The sequence below is a fragment of the Fringilla coelebs genome (assembly GCF_963513975.1).
Source record: "Fringilla coelebs genome assembly, chromosome: 21".
NCBI lineage: Eukaryota > Metazoa > Chordata > Aves > Passeriformes > Fringillidae > Fringilla > Fringilla coelebs.
Window position 1 is genome coordinate 3,061,667 of NC_140047.1, and position 18,072 is coordinate 3,079,738.

At 55.9% G+C, this 18,072-nt stretch overlaps 2 protein-coding genes across 2 annotated transcripts in view; both read left to right on the top strand.

The window, feature by feature from the left end:
- Window positions 1-2,810, top strand: part of ARRDC1 (arrestin domain containing 1) — a gene marked incomplete at its 5' end in the record, with an annotated part of 34,354 nt that extends 31,544 nt beyond the window's left edge. Inside the window, 2 exons of the mRNA XM_084219551.1 lie at window positions 69-480; window positions 1,340-2,810. Of these exons, the coding sequence (XP_084075677.1) occupies window positions 69-480; window positions 1,340-1,404 (477 nt within the window). The 3' untranslated portion in view covers window positions 1,405-2,810. The remainder of the gene's footprint in view (window positions 1-68; window positions 481-1,339) is intronic.
- A 6,725-nt stretch (window positions 2,811-9,535) lies between these two features.
- The window catches only part of EHMT1 (euchromatic histone lysine methyltransferase 1), a gene marked incomplete at its 5' end in the record, with an annotated part of 120,501 nt that continues 111,964 nt past the window's right edge, over window positions 9,536-18,072 (top strand). Inside the window, one exon of the mRNA XM_084219402.1 lies at window positions 9,536-9,572. Coding sequence (XP_084075528.1) covers window positions 9,552-9,572 — 21 coding nt within the window. The remainder of the gene's footprint in view (window positions 9,573-18,072) is intronic.

Genomic DNA, 18,072 nt, shown 5'->3' on the forward strand with positions numbered 1-18,072 from the left:
CAGGCATCCGGTGAACCTTCCCACTTCCGTGTATCATGAGGATGCCACTGTTTTCCCTTCTCTTCCAGGTTTCCCTCAAGTCTCCAGAGGTTTCTGTCACTCTCCCCATCTACATTGGAAACATTGCTGTGAACAGGGTCCCGCTGAGCCCCTCCCGCTCCATCCAGCACATCCCATCTGTGGTGGTCCCCAGTGCCCCCCCAGAGGAAGAGGAGGCTGCCAGTGGCTATCACCCCATGGACAATGTCTCCATCCCCACCAAAAGCCATTCCCAGCAGCAGCCCTTCAGCTATGCCCCAGGACTGAGCTTCCAGGAGATTCGGGCGGACTCGGAGCAGACGGGCTCCCCAAACCACCCCACACTCTGCCTGTCCACAGGAGCCACTGTCCCCTACTATGCTGAGGGGAACGTGGTGCCTGTCCCCACAGCCAGCTCACTCATCCTGCCCCCAGAGTACAGCACGTGGGGATACCCCTATGGTGAGCAGCACTCCTGGGATCTGCAGCTGGGGGGAAACAGCTCCTAGCAGCAGTCTCTGCTAGCTGTGAGCTGCTGGGAATCTGGGGATTCAGTCAGTCTGCTGCAGGCTGCTGTCAGAAGGGATTGTGACATCTCCCTGCCTGCTTTAGCCTCTGGAGGAGTCCCCTCTTCCAGCTGTAAAAGCCAGCTGTCCTTCCCACATCCACACCCAGGCCTGCCCTGGGCTCGTCATGAGAGGATCTCCCTGTTCTTAAAAGAGCTTTCGGCCTCCCACTGATAGAAAAACTTCTTGGCTTGTGGTGAGGCTGGTGGGAGCATAGCCAGGAAAATGATGTCACTGAAATCTTCTGTCTGACTTGGAGTGGGCCTGCAGCTGGTCTGAAGCTGTGGGGGTGGGAGCTGAGAAAGTGTCCAGGGTGGAACAGCTCAGGGAAATCCCAACGTGCTGGATTCCAGCAGCCATGCTGGGGTGGAAGGGCCAGCAGTGTGTGTTAGCACAGCTGAACCCAAATCAGCCCCTCTCTTTACACTGGGGTCACAGAACACTCCATGTGTTACTTCAGCCCTGGGTTGGAGCACACAAAGCATGAGTGATCTGGAGGTGCTGGAAGACAGGAGGATGCTTGGGAAAGAAAGGGAGGAACAGACAGGACTGTGAGGTGGTGATTTTAACCTTCATGGGCATCAGGGCAGGGATGGGACTGCCTGGCTCAAATCCTACAACCCCCCTGTGCCTCAGCTGGGCAGGGAGTGTGTGTTGGTGGGTTGCTTCATTCTGCACTGGGTTACACAGACTGGGGTGAAGGGAACCTCCCAAATGCCCTCCATAACCTCTCTCATTCTTCCTTTCCCCCACAGAGGCACCTCCATCCTACGAGCAGAGCTGCAGCAGTGCCAACTCCAGCATCAGCAATGGCAATTAGCCCTCCCTGCTCCACCCTGCTGCCCAACCTGGCACCACGGGGCACCCGCCTGTGGCACAGTCTGGTACAGCACAAGGCGCCTTCTTGTCTCTCTGGCTGCTTTGGGGGGGGAACTGCCACATCCCAGCCTGGGCTTTTGAAGTCTCTTTCTAGGGAGGGGGTAACAAAACCAAAAAGGGCAGCCAGAGCAGCCTGCATGCGTGTAGGAGAGGTCTGGGAAACTGAACAGTCTCCTGCTGCTGCAACAAGTGCTGGATGTGCCCCTGGTGCCCTGGGCAGCAGCCAGTTCCAGGGCTGTAGTCAACACTAACTGCTTTACTATCAAAGCACCTGCAATGCCTTATCTGAAACTCTCCTGACTTGGCAGCAGAGCTCCACTCTAAGGGAAGGCTGGGCTGTGTGGACTTGCTCTCCTCTTTTAGGGGCTGTGTGCTCTCCACAAATGGTTTTGACAGCCCTTCCTCCTTGTCCTCAGAGGTCCTAACGGTAGCAGGAGGTTTCTTGGAGTCAGCAGGTTCGGAAGGTCAGGGACTTTAAAAAAGCCAAAAGCACAAGCCCTCGCTGTACCTGAGCTGTGGGGGAGTGATGGCAGTGTGAGTGGCCATGGGCACAGGGGGGGCTCGTGGGAACACTTGCTGACAAGCCCTGGTGAGCTCTGGGGAAGATCCTGGTGTGGGATGGGGTGCCCTTTTCCAGCACAGGTGGCTTTTCCCCACAAAGCCCTGTGGGACACAGCCCACCCTTGCTCACTGCTGGGCCCTGGCACACAGGACAACAGCACTGCTCACTCTGGAGCAGGAGGACCACACTCCATGTCCCTGCAGGGTGCCCTCTCCTCCCAGGCTGCAGTTACGTGACCATCAATCACAAAAGTCTGTCTGATGCTACCTCTGAGTCTGCCCAGGGTCCCTGCCCGTGGGATCCCTCCCCTCTCCGTGGTGCTGTCCCTGGGAGTGGCTGTCCCCCCCAGGCAGCCCACAGGGGTGCTGGGCCAGGGGCCTGTGGTGGCACTGGTTTGCTGTGTGTCCCCTGGGCCTGAGCAGAATGTGACAATGAACACAACCCTTGGGGAGCTGCAGCCTCCGCTGCACCTGGCAGCTGGGGGAACGAGCTGGGTTTTCTTGCAATTTTTCTTTTGTGCTTTTTCCCCCAAACACCTCTTTAGCTTGTTTAGCATTGACTGCCCAAGCTGAGGAAACCACAAGCCACATCCCTCAGAGCCACAGGTGCCCAGCCCAGCCAGGCTGGAGTTGTGGCCTCCAGACCTTTGGCACCTCAGAGCTGGTCCCCACATGGCCCCAGGCTGGGCAGGCAATGCCTGACAGACCTTTAGGAGCATTTCCAGCCACTGCCTCCTTGCTCAGCCACCTCTGCACACCCTTCAGGCAGCTGGGACAGGCCCTGCTTTGCACTCTTTCTTTGCAAATGCTTTTTTTATTTTATTTTTTTTAAGCATTTAACTGCTTTAAGGGTAGCGTAGCAAAGGTGCTGTTCTGAGCAGTGCTGGCACAACATGCACCGATGATAGAGTGATTGTCATTGTCCCTGAATATATATAAATATATATATATATATGAGATGAAGTTGTTTTTAATGATTGAATTCAGAAATACAAATTTTAATGCTGTATTTAATAAATTATTCTATGAGAAATGCTGTGCTTTTTCATCCATTTCTGATGCTGATCCATGTGCCTGTTCATGCCAAATCAGGAATGCACCTTGCTGATTTCTCACAAAATGAAGTTTTTTTTGCTCTCACCAGGAAGGGTGGTGAACTCTGCCAAGGGGAAAACAAACACGGTGTGGCCCGACCACAGTGCCAGGCTCATAATTCCACATGGCTGAAGGGAGTTTGGCACCACGTGGGCTTGGCTCTGGAGAGAGCAGCCACTGCACTGCTGCTTCCCAGGCCCTGTGTCCTGAAGCCAGGATCTGTCCAAGAGGCCCAGGAGTCCTGGGCAGTGCTCACTGCTGGCAGGGGAGGAGGGGGAGAGCAGACTCTGTCTTTAGGAGGATGGGGATGGCATGCCAAGGTCTGGCTGGAAGGACTGGAGACCACCAGCCCCAGCCCTCTCCTAAAGAGCCATTTGGAATAAACTTACTGAAAGTGGAAGAAGGCTCCTCCCCACAACCCACTTTGGTCATCCCATGTCTGAAGCATGCACGTGTTGCCTAAATGTTGTCACTGCAGGTAGCCTGGGGTGTGATCTGTGTCTCAGACACAAAGATCCTTCTTCATTCTCTTCTCAGCTTATGCTTCTGCCCAGCTTCCATGGTTCAGACTCTCCTTTGTCAGGTGGTCCAGCCTGCCATGAGCAGCATTCTTCATCCACAATGGGCCAAAGGCAGGTACAGCTCTTCCTCAGCGCTCCTCCTCTTCCTCCCACTCGGCTGAACCTGTCTTGCCTGGCTCAGTCTGCAGTTCCCGTGGCCTTCCTTGCTGTTGGCTGTGCAAATCCTTGAACCCAAATCCTTTCCACACCCCTGGAAAAATTCCTGTGAGCTCTGAATGCTTCTGGACCTGCTGGGTTGGGCTGCAGGCTCCTGACCCAGCCAGGCTGTGGGAGAGGCAGGAAGGGCTGGGAACAGGACTGGTCTCCCAGCTCCTTCTCCATCCCCAGGGCTGAGCTGCTGCTGCTGTGTCCAGCCCATGTTCCTTGGCTGGGAAGTGGGATTTCTGTTTGATTGCTGTGGCCAGAGCCACTGGGCTGTTTTTCCAGACTCCCAGCCAGCAGCTGTCCTCCTTGTTCCACCTTTGTTTTGGGAATATCCTTATTCCACCTTTGTTTGGGAATGTTCCACCTTTGTTTTGGGAATATCCTTATTCCACCTTTGTTAGGGAATGTTCCACCTTTGTTTTGGGAATGGCCCATCCATGGTGGAGGCTGTGGAGGAGGGAGCCCCCACCCAGCCCGTGCTGTGCCCTGTCTCTGCAGTGCTCCTGTGCAGCTCAGCTTGCTCTCCCCAGTTATATTTGCTACAAACTGGTCTTTGGGACCTCTTGCTGTACACTTTGCAAAGCAGGGAGCAGATGGGGACACTCTTGTCTGGTGAGGAGTGTCCATCACCACCAGCTGCTGTGGAGGGAGCAGGAAGGAGCTGGAGCTACACCTCAGGGTGGTCTGCATCCTTTTGGAAGCCAGGGCTGCTCCCCAGCCCAGCTGCTGTGCAGGGGCCCCTCAGCCCTGGGAGGGGGCTCTGGCCAGGGTGCAGCAGGCTCTTCCCCAGGGCTGTCCCTGGGCAGCCTCGTTGTGCAGGAGAATTGACATAACGAGTGACAATCATGCTTTGCAACCCTCCTGCCCTGCCTCGGCTGTGCAGGGAAGGGAAGCCTGACACAAAGAGCCTGGCTGATGTTTTATGGAGCCCTTTGAAATGGGCCAGGACTGCAGGATGGAGGGGTTGGTCCAGCTCTCCTTGAACCCCCCTGCAGGGTGGCCTCAGGGCACTGTCAGCAGATCCTTGGGGAGGGCTTTGGATGAGCACAGTGGGGCAAACCCAGTATTTGGGTTTGGATTTGGGGTTGACTTGGGACTCACCTTCTGCGAGAGGAACAATCCCTCTGTCTACAGCCTCTCTGGCTTCCACCTCTTGAGGAGTTCCTTTAGGCTGAACACTGAAAAAAGTCCATTTTTCTGATCACAACTCTGGGGAAAGAACTCCAGCACGTAGGGATTCATTCTAATTCCTGGCTCAGTTTTTTATAGCAATTGTTTTGAGTTTGTTTGAAATGGGGAAGAGGAGCAGTGGGGCACGAGAGAAGCTTGCGAGTTGTTTCCAAACTCAGTGTCCAATGGAAAACACCAAAAATATCATCAGTTCTTTTTTTTTTATTTTTTTTTGCCTGCTGCTTTTATGTCCTTCATGGTTTTGTTCTTTTCCTGCTCTCCACATGTTCCACCTCCATACATTTGGTTTTTTCAATGTTGTTTGTGTCCTAAACTAAACTGTGCTTTGGCATCTGCTGTCCCACTGCCTGCAGGAGATGGGAAAAGGGGAGTTGGGGGATGCAAAGGCTCTTCTTTCTTTTTGACAACGATTCTTTTTTAGCTTTCCACTGAACTTCCAGGAGTTTTTTAAAAATAAATATTTTCTGCTAGGATGTTTTCCTGTTGAGCCAACACAATACAGGAGATACAGGGTCTTCTAGGCTCCATTTGGGTTTTATTCTATATTTTAAAATATTTGCAACTATCTGCAACAGGAATGTCCCATCCCTCCTCCCCAAGAGAGACTGGCAGGGTAAAACTCACAAAACTTGTGCCCTTTCTTGTACCACTACTTGTGGCTGTAATTCTTTATTCCTGTGGTTCTCTTTACAGATTTTGGGGTTTTATACAACAATTTGTGATGGCTCTGTACAACCTAAGACTTCTGTGCAATTTATAACTGGGTTTTGAAATGTAAACTCGCAGTTTTCCATGTTTACCACGGCTTCTGGGGAGTATTTTTGTCCTGGGTTTTAACCCCCCCAAATGTAAAGAACTGGAAAAATGTAAATAAATATGATCTTTTTTAAGACCAAAGGTGTTTTGCTCTGGGTATGTGATGATCATAAATGATACCTCAGCTGAGACCTGACGGTGAGAAGTGGTTCAGGGCTGTCAGTGGGGCATCCCCACTGGAGCTGGAGCTTGGAACCTGGTTTAGAGCTGAGGTTAAAGCAAAGCCACGGCTCCTGCAGCTTGGCAGGGGAATGGCTGGGGTGGGAAGACCCTGCTGGGCTCAAGGAGCTGTTGCTCGCTCCCATGGTGAATCACAGAATCATGGAATATCCTGAGCTGGAACGGACCCACAAAGATCATCCATCCCTGCCCTGCCCAGACCCCCAGCAACCCCACCCTGGGCATCCCTGGCAGCGCTGTCCAAAGGCTCCTGGAGCTCTGGCAGCCTCGGGGCCGTGCCCATTCCCTGGGCAGCCTGGGCAGTGCCAGCACCCTCTGGGGGAAGAACCTTTCCCTGAGCTCCAGCCTAAAATCCCCCGGGCCACAGCTCCGTGGGCAGGTGCCGCTGGAAGGACGCGGCTGCGGCCGGAGGAAGCGCGGGGCGCTGGGGCTGAGCTCTTCCTGCCGGCCGCAATCCCAGGATGTGCCGCTGCTCGCCGGGCTCGGGCGGGAGAGGGCGATGTCCGCCCGGCTGCGGCTCGGCGCGGCTGCCAGGCGGCTCCGGCTGCCCGGCCCTGCCCCGGCCGTGCCCCCGGCCCTGCCCCGGCTCCCAGCAGCTGCTCCGGGAAAGCAGAGAGCGCTGGCACAGCACTGCCCGGCCTCGCCCCGCTGCCCTTCGCGCAGGATGGGTTGGAGGAGGACAAGAGCCGTGGCTGGTGGTGATGGGCTGCAAAAACTCTGTGTGTTCCTGGTTATTTCGGCTTCTTTTGGGAGCCTCTCCTCTCCCTGATGGCTTGAGGAGGTTTGTCCCAGTGGCTGCTGCGTGTCTGTGTCCATCTGGCAAAGACAAGAGCTGCAGCAAACGCTGGAGAGGAGCCACCAGAGCCCGTCCCGATGCGCGTCCGGCCTCAGCCGCCGCCCTCATCCCCGTCCCGGTGCCACCCCGGCGTGCCCGGTCTGGTTTGTAGGAGCAGGGATGAAAGCAGACGATTCCCAACATCCCAGTGCGGGATGGGCGATGCTGGGTGCCCCCAGTACAGGATGGGGCGATGCTGGGTGCCCCCAGTGTGGGATGGGGCGATGCTGGGCATCCCCAATGCAGGATGGGGCGATGCTGGGCGCCCTCAGTAGAGGATGGGGCGATGCTGGGCACCCCCAGTGCGGGATGGGGCGATGTCCAGGCTGCCCCCGGCCCTTGCCGGAGCAGAGGTTTCCAGAGATGGCTCTTTATGCGGGGAGCAGTCGCGCCATCCCCGGGGGATCCCAGGGGAAGGACACCCGCCCCGCCACCACCCTCCTCCTCTTCCTCAGCCCATCCCCCGGGAGCGATGGGACCCCCGGGGCCCCTCCGTGTCCCCGCCGAGCGGGAGGCACCGCAGGGGCCGCGCCGGGGGCTCCGCGGGGACGCTGCCACGGCCCTGCCGGTGCGCAGGGGGTTCTCTGGGGGTTGGTTAATTAATTAATTAATGAGCTGTTGCTGCCAAACTGAGGGAGAGGCTGCTCGGAGGGGATGGAGCGGGCGGGGGGCGGGTCCCCAGGCCCGGGGACTCTTATTTTGACCGCGGCGCTGCCGGGCGGGCGCTGCCGCCGCTGCCGGGCCGCGCTCCGGGGCCGCCGCCTCCTTCCCCTCCCGGCCCCGCAGCGGCCCCGGGGCTGCTCACGGTGTCCTGGGGGCTCGCCCGGGGCTCTGAGCGGCTTTGGGAGCCTCTCGGAGCCCTCACACACCCCCGAGTGCCTCCGCTCCCCGGCACCCGCGGGGGCTGCGGGGTCCGGCCCGGGGTGGCCGGAGGGACACTCAGGGTGGCCGGAGGGACACACAGCCCGGGGTGACAGGAGGGACACTCAGGGTGGCCGCAGGGACACACAGCCCGGGGTGGCTGCAGGGACACACAGCCCGGGAGGGCCCCGCTGGAGACGCTCCGGTGGAGCTGCGGCGCTCTGCTGTCCCAGCCTGTCCCACAGCCCGGGGCCCCGCGGTGAGGGCAGCGCCAATCGCCCGGGTCAGTCGGTGTATCGCGACAGCGACAGCCCCGGAGCTGGCACAGCTTGCCGGGAGTGCCCGGGGGCTGCAGGAGCGGGATAACCCCGGCTGTGCCCAGCGCCCGGCCAGGGCTCCCGCCCGGAGCGCTGCAGGGCGAGAGATTCCCTGTAAGGCACCGGGGGAGCCCTCAGGGGGAAGGGACCCACAGGGATCCCCCAGGGCAGCCCCTGTCCCTGCCCAGACACCCCCCAACCCCACCCTGGGCATCCCTGGCAGCGCTGTCCAAAGGCTCCTGGAGCTCTGGCAGCCTCGGGGCCGTGCCCATTCCCTGGGCAGCCTGGGCAGTGCCAGCACCCTCTGGGGGAAGAACCTTTCCCTGAGCTCCAGCCTGAGCTGCCCTGGCCCAGCCCTAGCCGTGCCCTGGCTCCTGTCCCTGTCCCAGAGCAGAGATGGGAGCTGCCCTCGGGAGGAGCTGGAACAGAAGTGTCCATTTGTCCACTCAGAGGAGTGAGGTGTCAGCTGGGACTGCAGGAGAGTACCTGAGTACCAACGGATGGGGTCTGTCCCTCCAGAGAGCAGATAAGAAATGTGTAAATTGACTTCAGAGCTCTCAAAGGCTCCTATTTCCCCCCAAGAAACACGGATTGCCCTGTCCAGGAGGCTGGTGCAGCAGAACCTGCCCATCCCTGTGTCTCCCTGGGGCAGGTGTCACTTCCTCAGGGTGGCTTCTGATGCAGCTGTGGGGCCAAGGAACCCTTGCAGGTGTTTGTCTCTCCCCTTGTGCTATTTTCCGCTTTGTTGGAGAGCTGTAAAAGGGATAATTGTTTTACAGTCATGGGTTTAGGGCCGGGGCACTGGGAGGGGCCCTGTGGGGTTTGGGAGGGTTGAAGCTGCTTGAGGTGTGGGAAGGGGAGTGCAGAGGCTGAAGGGACCCTTCTGTGGGGCAGAGCCAGGGCGAGCTTCTCCCTCTGCCCTATCCCCGTCTTTAGGTGACACAGACACCAAAAACCTTGCACAAACTGGGCTGAAATGACCCAAAAGTGGGAGAAGTTAAAAAAGGAGGCGATTTTCGACCTTTTGGCAGGAAAGGCAGAGGGATTTTTTTGACGCTTTCTGGGATTTTTGCAGGGATTTTATTTTATGTAGGTTTTTGGGCAAGCTGTGCTGCTGAAAGTTTGGGGAGCTCGTGATGCGCTCAGCTGGGAACGGCGGCCGCTCTTCCCCCGCAGTCTGGGCGTGTGCGGGGGACTCGGGGGTCTCGGCAGGACCAGTGGGGAGCCGCGGTTTGTGGGAGCCGGTGCGGGGAGCGCGGGGTCCGTCCCCAGCCCAGCGCTGTCCCCGTGTCACCGCAGCGCCATCCCCGCTCCGCCCGTACGGCACCTCCCGACGGGCGCCGCCATGACGCCGTACGGACAGCGCGGCCTCTGGGGGCCGCCATGCTGCCGCGCGCATGCGCCGTGCCCGGCCGAGAGTCTCCATTGAGAAGAATGAGGGGCAAGGGGCGGAGCCAAGGCGCGAGGAGCCGCCGGGGGGGCGGGGCTGCGCTCCGGGGCTCCGGCCATGGCCACAGTGGATGCCGAGGTGAGTGAGAGCGGCGGCGTCCATCTACCCGGGCGGGGGGAAGGAAGATGGGGGAGCGTGGAGTGGTATCGCCCAGGGCCAGGCGGGTTCTGTCGGAGGCCGGGAGGGGGGCCGTGCCCCCGCCGCCCCATGGTTCAGTCCAACTCCTCTGAGGGGAAGAATGTGGGAGCTGCTGCCATTGTGTGTAGGGGGGGCCCGGGACTCTGTATAAGTTACACCCCTCCACGGTGAGTCAGTGGTATGTGCCATACAGATTCCGGGGCTCCCCCCAATGGGAGCGAGTGCGTGTGGCGGAGGCGGGAGGGGGGAGCGGCGGGGCCGCCATCCATGTTCCGGGGCCGCCCCATGCGGCGGGGCGGCGCTGGCGCGGCTCCATCCAGAGTCCGGGGCCCGGCCGGGCGCGGCGGCGGCGGCGGCGGGCGGGCCGGTGCTATGAGCCATGCAGGGTCCGGGGCGGCGGCGGGCGGGAGCCATGCAGGGTCCGGGGCCCGCGGGCGGGAGGAGCTCCCGGGGGAGCCCGGCCCGGGAGTCGGTGCTGCCGGCGCTGCCGCTGCCGTGACACCGGCACAGAGCTGCCCTTCCGTGCTTGCCCGGAGCCCCGCCGACCCGCCCGGGCGCTCCCGAGCGCGGCCGGGCGTGTGCAATGAGCCATGGAACGGTTCGGGTTGGAAGGGACCGGAGGATCCGGTGGCACCCCTGCCATGGCAGGGACACCTCCCGCTACCCCCGGCTGCTCCGAGCCCCGTCCAGTCTGGCCCGGGACATTGCAGGGATCCCGGGGCGGCCCCGGGGGTGCCCGCAGAGCCCCCGTCACCCGCCGGGCTCGGGGGTACCCAGGGAGCCGGGGGCCGGCAGCCGGGCTGTGACCGTGCCCAGGCAGGCGAGGGCACCCGGGGCTGCGGCAGCGCTCCGTGTGCGGCCCGGCCTCCTGCACCGGCTGTGCACGGAGTGTAAGCTTGTCACAGTCTGTGCCCTCGGGTGAACGCTGGAGAGCAGCTGGGCTGGCTGCTGAGCCTCCGTGCGCTGAGACAGCCACCAGGTAATGACACAGGTGTGCATCGTACACGGGCTGTGGCACAGGTGTGCATCATACACAGACTGTCACACAGGTGTACACTGGTGTATGGACTGTCATACAGGTGTGCAGCTGTACAGAGGCTGTCACTCAGGTGTGCATCATATACAGACTGTCATACAGGTGTGCATCATAGACTGTCATACAGATGTACACTGGTGTATGGAGTGTAATACAGGTGTGCAGCTGTACAGAGACTGTCATACAGGTGTGCATCATACACAGACTGTCATACAGGTGTGTAGTTTTTCAGAGACTGTCATTCAGGTGTGCATCATGCACAGGTTATAACACAGGTGTACATTTGTACACAGACTGTAATACAGGTGTGCATTGTACACAGACTGTGATCCACGTGGGCATCGTTCTCAGACTGTCATACAGGTGTACAGTTGTTCAGAGGCTGTCATACAGGTGTGCATCATTGTCAGACTGTAATACAGGTGTACACTCATGTATGGACTGTCTTACCGGTGTACTGTTGTACAGAGACTCATACAGGTGTGCATCATACACAGGCTGTCATACAGGTGTGCAGTTGTTCAGACTGTCATACAGGTGTGCATTGTGCACAGGTTATAACACAGGTGTACATTTGTACACAGACTGTAGTACAGATGTGCGCTGTACACAGACTAATACAGGTGTACAGTTGTACACAGGCTATAAATACAGGTGTGCACGGATGTACAGGCTGTCATGCAGGTGTGCATCACTGTCAGACTGTCATACAGGTGTGCACGGATGTACAGGCTGTCATACAGGTGTGCACGGTTGTACAGGCTGTCATGCAGGTGTGCATCACTGTCAGACTGTCATACACATGGATGTACAGGCTGTCATACAGGTGTGCATCATTGTCAGACTGTCATACACATGGATGTACAGGCTGTCATACAGGTGTGCATCACTGTCAGACTGTCATACACATGGATGTACAGGCTGTCATACAGGTGTGCATGGATGTACAGGCTGTCATACAGGTGTGCATCACTGTCAGGCTGTCATACAGGTGTGCACGGATGTACAGGCTGTCATACAGGTGTGCATCATTGTCAGACTGTCATACACATGGATGTACAGGCTGTCATGCAGGTGTGCATCACTGTCAGACTGTCACACAGGTGTGCATCGCTGTCAGACTGTCGTACACATGGATGTACAGGCTGTCATACAGGTGTGCACAGATGTACAGGCTGTCATACAGGTGTGCATCACTGTCAGACTGTCACACAGGTGTGCACGGATGTACAGGCTGTCATACAGGTGTGCATCACTGTCAGACTGTCACACAGGTGTGCAGTGCACACAGACTGGGATCCAGGTGCGCACTCGTGTACAGACCCACTGCAGCTTGTGCCCGCAGCCAGGTGTGGTCCCTGGTTTGGGCCCACCCAGGTGTGCCAGGCTGGCTCTGCCTTTCCCAGCTCTCTCTCTGCAGTCCCTTGTTGGCAGGCTGTGCTCTGGCCTGGAATGTCTGCCCTGTGTGGGGTGAGGTTTGTGGCATGGCACGCAGGTGACACCGGCAGTGCTTTGGAAGTGCTGCAGACAGCTTGGATTTATTCCTCAGGCAGGATTCCCATCATTGTTGGAAGATTGTCCAGGGCTTCCTTTATATTTTCTGTTCCATCCCAATTGGCCTGATCCTGCTGCCTTTCCCTGGTGCTTTTGCAGAGGATGAGTGTTAATTTTTCCCTGTGACAGAGGAATCAGCCCTTGAGTGCCTCTGTGACTCCGTGGTCCAGTTTTGCTTCCAGGAGAGTGGCACGGCTGTAACTGGGGCAGGAGCTGGCTCATAGCTCATCAACTCCTACTGCACAGGTCAGTCCTCACCCTGCAGACACACAGGTTTTATTTTGGGAAGCATCTCCAGGGGCCTGGCTGTGTCTGCCCTGTGAGCAGAGCATTAAGAACCACTGCTCTCAGTCAGGCACAGGATCCCCAGATGTTGCTGTGGATTATGGGGAGGGAACAGTGACTCATTTGGAGTTTAATTCCTCCCCTCCCCCATGAACTCAGTTCTGTCTGAGGCCAGATCTTGCTTATACCCCTCTGAGGCTGGAGGGGAGGAAGTTGGTATAAGTCAGGCTGGAATGTGGGGACTGGAGGAGAAGCTCTTTGCTTCCCCAGTGCTGCTGTGGGAGAGCAAGGAAAAACATCCCACATCCACGGTGTTCTGCCAAGTGCAAGATGGAATTGTTTGACTTGGTTAAGAGAGGTGCAGAGGTGTGTTTTTGGGAGGAGATCCTTGCTCCCAGCGAAGAGCTGGGAAGGAGTGGGCAGGTTGGGAAGGTGATGTCTGTGTGTCTGCAGGGAGTGCCCAACCAACTCTGCTGAACTCCAGACAAAAATTCCCAGTCTAGAACAGCTTCTTGCCAGATCTTAGTGTTGATAGCTGAGGTAGGATCTTTTAAACACCAAGTTCTTGCTAAATCCTGTGAACTTCAGTTGTTTTTCTCTTGTGTTACCTGTCCCAGGTGATCTCTGTGTTGAGGAATGGCTGTGCTGCAGTCCTAAGGTGCAGTAACCATGAGGCTGCAGAAAAATCTGATTTTGCTGTTGGATTTCTTTAGTAGATGTCTTATATCCAGCCCAGTTTGGGGTTGTTACATGCTTCAAACCTACTGCACTAAAGTTTAAACTTTAAGGAATTGAGATTTGAGGAATTGAGGCTCTCTCAGCCAGCATGTGTGATGGTGCACGTTCATCAGATTGGATGCTGCTCCCCCAGTTTGCATCAGTTTGCTGGAGAGCTGCCCTTGTGTTTGTGTGCTTCCCAAAATACTTGTTTGGCATTTTGGAAAGTTTGAAGTTAAGGCCATGATGTTTTTCCTGGGGCTTGTGGTGACCTGGAGAGGCTGGTGCAGGAAGCGAGGTGTGTGTGTGGCTTTGAGTGAAGTGGTTCCTTTAGAAGTCACACTGCATTTCTCATCTTTTTTTCCTTCTGTCTGTTCGGATCTGTAAAATCTCTCTTCTGGAGGTGCAGCTTTGATCTCTAAAGCGACGAGCAGGCAGAATCCCTGGCTGGGGATCTGGGATGGGCTCAGCACCCAGCAGCTTCCCAGGCTGGGGCTGGATCTGGGATGGGCTCAGCACCCAGCAGCTCCCCAGGCTGGATCTGGGATGGGCTCAGCACCCAGCAGCTCCCTGTGCTGGGGCTGGATCTGGGATTCTGGGATGGGCTCAGCACCCAGCAGCTCCCTGTGCTGGGGCTGGATCTGGGATTCTGGGATGGGCTCAGCACCCAGCAGCTTCCCAGGCTGGGGCTGGATCTGGGATGGGCTCAGCACCCAGCAGCTCCCCATGCTGGATCTGGGATGGGCTCAGCACCCAGCAGCTCCCCAGGCTGGGGCTGGATCTGGGATTCTGGGATGGGCTCAGCACCCAGCAGCTCCCTGTGCTGCTGAGCCATTCTTAGGTTCTCTGAGGCTTCTCCCTGGCTTTGATCCTGCCTCTCATCCCCTCCAGCCGGCGCTGGGAGCTCCCTGAGCCCCCTGCCAGCTCAGTCACCTCCCCACGGCATCAAGGGCCAGCATTTCCCCTGCTCTGCCTGCAGAGAGGCTCCTGCAGCAGGTGCTGAGTGCAGGAGGGATGCCAGGAGCAGGGAGGGAAGAGCTGCAGATTCCCACTCTGTGTCTGCCAGGTGTCGCACCATCCAGCTCTGCTTCCAGGCCTGCCCTCCCTCATTCCCTCCTGCCAGCCAGGAGAGGCCTCTGTGGTTTTTAATTCACATCCCATTTCAGTCACTTATCTCAGGAAGACCTGGTGTGTTTTAAACCCCAGCACTCCTCCTGGGAGCTGGGTCCTGCAGGGCAGCTGCTTCCCCGGGGATCCCTGAGGTGTGTTCACACCACACTGAACACACACAGCACACCTGTGTTTCACTCGTGTTACATTTCTCCTGGGGCACCAGGTTAATACATTTTAACTGTGTCTTTGGACAGAAAAAGAAGTTGTTTTTTCTTCTTTTTTTCCTTGTCTGATACTCATAAAGAGGTTTTTGAACTTTTCTGAAGTAGGAAGGTTACTTTGTTAACAAGATTATAATTACATACAGCCCTGGCCCTGGTGAAGTCTTATCCTGTGTCAAATAGGTGCTAACTTTTATTTTTTCCATGAATTCTCACATGTTGTGGGCTGGCAAAGGCCCGTGGGGAACTCATCCTTTTCTTCCATCTAGAGAAACTTTAAATAATAACAGAATGAGCAAATAGGACTTGTGAAGCTTTAAGAAAGCCTTAGAAGTGCCCTTCAGCTGTGCTAAGCTGATGTGACTGAGCCAATGTGACTGAAGAGAGCATCTGAAGAACATTTTGTCAGTCAAGACAGAATCAAAGGCCTGGGTTATACTTTAAATAAACTCTTCCAATATAATTATGCTGGCTGGAGAGAATGATTTTTTCATTTCTTCTTGCTGAAATTGTAATAAAAGTCCTTGCTGTGGATGCAGCTTTATTAGTTTAGAGGTGATCCCAGACCAAGGTGGCTTATTTTTTGCTTTTCAAAGCAGAGCCTTGGTCTCCATTTGAGGAGTTTGCTCTGTCCATGAATACAAAGGAATTGCTCTCCCACTGCTGTGTCAGCAGAAGCCCTGGGAGAGATGCAATTACCAGCAAAAAGTCCAACAGCAAGGAGGGGAAGAAGCAGCTCCTCCATGGGGGAGCCCACAGGAGTCTCTGGGGCTGGATCCCTTCCTGGGAGCAGCTGAGTGGGGAGGGCAGGGGCATCCCTGGGCTGGTGCCCGGCCCTGGGTGTGCCATTTCCAGTGTGCACCAGGGCAGGGGCTGCTCTGAGTGCCAGTCTGAGCTCTTGCTCTTTATCTGCTTGCCTGGCCTGTCCTCTCCACCCCAGAAGTGGTGGGAAATGGATTTATGTGAAATTCTCAAAACCTGACAGAAGGTTCATGTAGTATGCAAACCTTAAGATAAAAAATGCTGAAATTTGCTATAAATCCATTTCCCACACTTCCTCTCTTGCTTTTCCCTGGCAAGTGCTGGTTTGGGCCACTGCATCCCAGAGGAGGAGGAGGTGAGAGGGAATTGTGTTTTGTGAGGGATTCAAGGAGTCTGTTTGGGTGCTTCAAGACACATTTTGGTGAGTTCTCTCTTCCTGGCTTTTGTGGAAGCCAGAGGTCACCACGGAGCTCACCCAGCTGGTGTGGATCAGGTGGAACAGGGAGCAGTCCTGTGGGGCTGTGTGGGCAGGGACATCCCCTTGCTGATGGCTGGAGTCTGCTTGAAGTGGTGAAGTGAATCCAACAGGGAATGAAGAGTTTGGTGTGGCCTCCTAGCTCTGGCAGGTTCCTAAACCCAGAGTAAACCATGCTTGGAAGATCGCTCAGTGTGGTATTGCCTGTCTGAAAGAGAAAAGCTTTTCAAAGCTTTCCTGCCTTTAAGTAAAACTTTGTAACATAGCAAAGTATCAAGCACATGCAGCACATGCTCTTCTCAAGTAGGAAATGTTGCTCCCAGAGGATTCCTGTTTCCTTAATGCCCAATGCAATCCCCACCATTGTTTTGCCATTTGCTTCTGTCTCAGCCCAGGTTTCCATCTGGGATGGTTCAAAGCTGCTGCCTGACTGATGGCACAGGCAAACCCTGAGCCCACCTGAGCTGTCTGGGTGTACCAGGGGCTGGCTTGGGGGTGGGGATGGGCTATTCCATATTAATCCATCCTTTTCAGTGTCTCCTTCTGGCAGGAGAGCTCTCTGAGGCAGTGTCAGTTCAGGACAGGGAGATGCTGAGTGGCAGAGCATAAAATTCAGGTCCACTTCTGTTTGCATAAGGCTGATCATCCTGCAGAGCCAGCACATGGGCAGGGAGGAAATTTGCAGGTGGTGCAGCTGGGGAGGAAGTAAATATGGAGCAAGATAACCAGGCTGACATGGATAAACCCAAAATAAAGCCAGGTAAGTGACGGAGCGTTCCAGGGAAACGTGAAATTTTGCGAACAGGGATAAAAATAATGCCAGTGATTATATATCCTGGGGTCAGCTGGGCCAGAACCTGCTCCAGAAGGTGCTGTGAGCTCAGTGCAGCATTTACAGCAGCAGCTGAGCTGAGCTGAGTGGGGATCAGAGGTGCCCAAAGATGGCACAGATCCATTCCCTGCGCTGTGGGCAGAGCCAGTCCAGGAGCCCTGGGAAGCTGCAGCAGCACTGCCTGCTCTGGCTGCCCTTGGTGGTGGAAAGGAGAGCAATGAGGTGATTATTGCTTCTGGGGACAGCCAGGAGGGAGCTGATGGGCTGAGCCATCTCTGGAGAAGGGAGCAGGGCAGGAGGGCACCTCTGTGGAGAGGGAATGGCAGTCCAGGTGTCCGAGCTGCTACAGGCTGTGCTGGGGCCTTGATTATGGTAGAAGTTGTTCAGAGTGCTGCTTCAGGCTCTTAATTAATTTGGAACTCAAGTACAGATGTGGACAGAAGGATTTGAGCATGTTGTCTTGCAAAAGGGAGCTCTGATCTCCCCAGGCTCATGGCCATAACCTGCAGGTGCATTTGAGTACAGCCCTGAGAGCAATGAAATACATATTTCCCTCCTTCTTTTCATTTTTAAGTATCAGCTCCTGTTTTCTCGAGAATCTGAGCTACCTTCTTCCTCTCCAGTTGCACATTTCCAATCCTTGCAGTTTCAGAGGAAGTTTTAATGGGTAATTTCTCCCACAGGCTCAAAGCCAGAAGGCAAATTACCCCAATGCTTTATCCAACTTCAGTGGGAATTGGGGATGTTTCATACTGCTGACCCAGAGCATTCAGAAGCTCTACTTCTCTCAAAAATCATAATATTGTTTCAAGAAGTGGGAAATTAAACATGCACATGGTAGAAGACTTAGAAAGGATTAATGGGTTTCAAAATTACATGCTTCATCCAGCTGCTGATTTGGGAATTGAAAGTATGCCTGTTGCAGAATTGGGAGGGAGGTACTGAAACATGGTGTTCCTCAGCATCCAGTGAATGCAAATATCCCAAATCTGTGATTCCAAAGCCTTGCCCAATTGCCAGACTGACTCCAGGTTTGATGCTGGATTAGCTCAGCCCAGGTGGGAGCAGCTGGGTGGAAAAACCCTCTGTATATTTTATTTTGTCTTCCCTGTAGTTTAATTTGATTATCTCAGCTCCTGGGGTGTCACCCTAGGCACGTTTTTAGGCTGCTTTGACTGAAGTTCATTCCCTGTGTGTGAGTTTTGCTTGAGGCACGTGGAAGATGCTGGAGGCTCCTCTTGGCTCCTCCTGCCTTGTGGGGAAGATTTGGGATCTGATTTGGGGCAGCACCTCCAGCCTGGAGGTCACTGGAACCTGCACCAAATAGGAGATGGGTGTTGAAAACACTTGCATCTTTGGGACCTGGGAAATAATCTTCTTGTTTTGATGCATTTCAGATGTCCACTGAGGTTGGCAGCAAATTTACAGCCTGTCAAGTGTGGGTT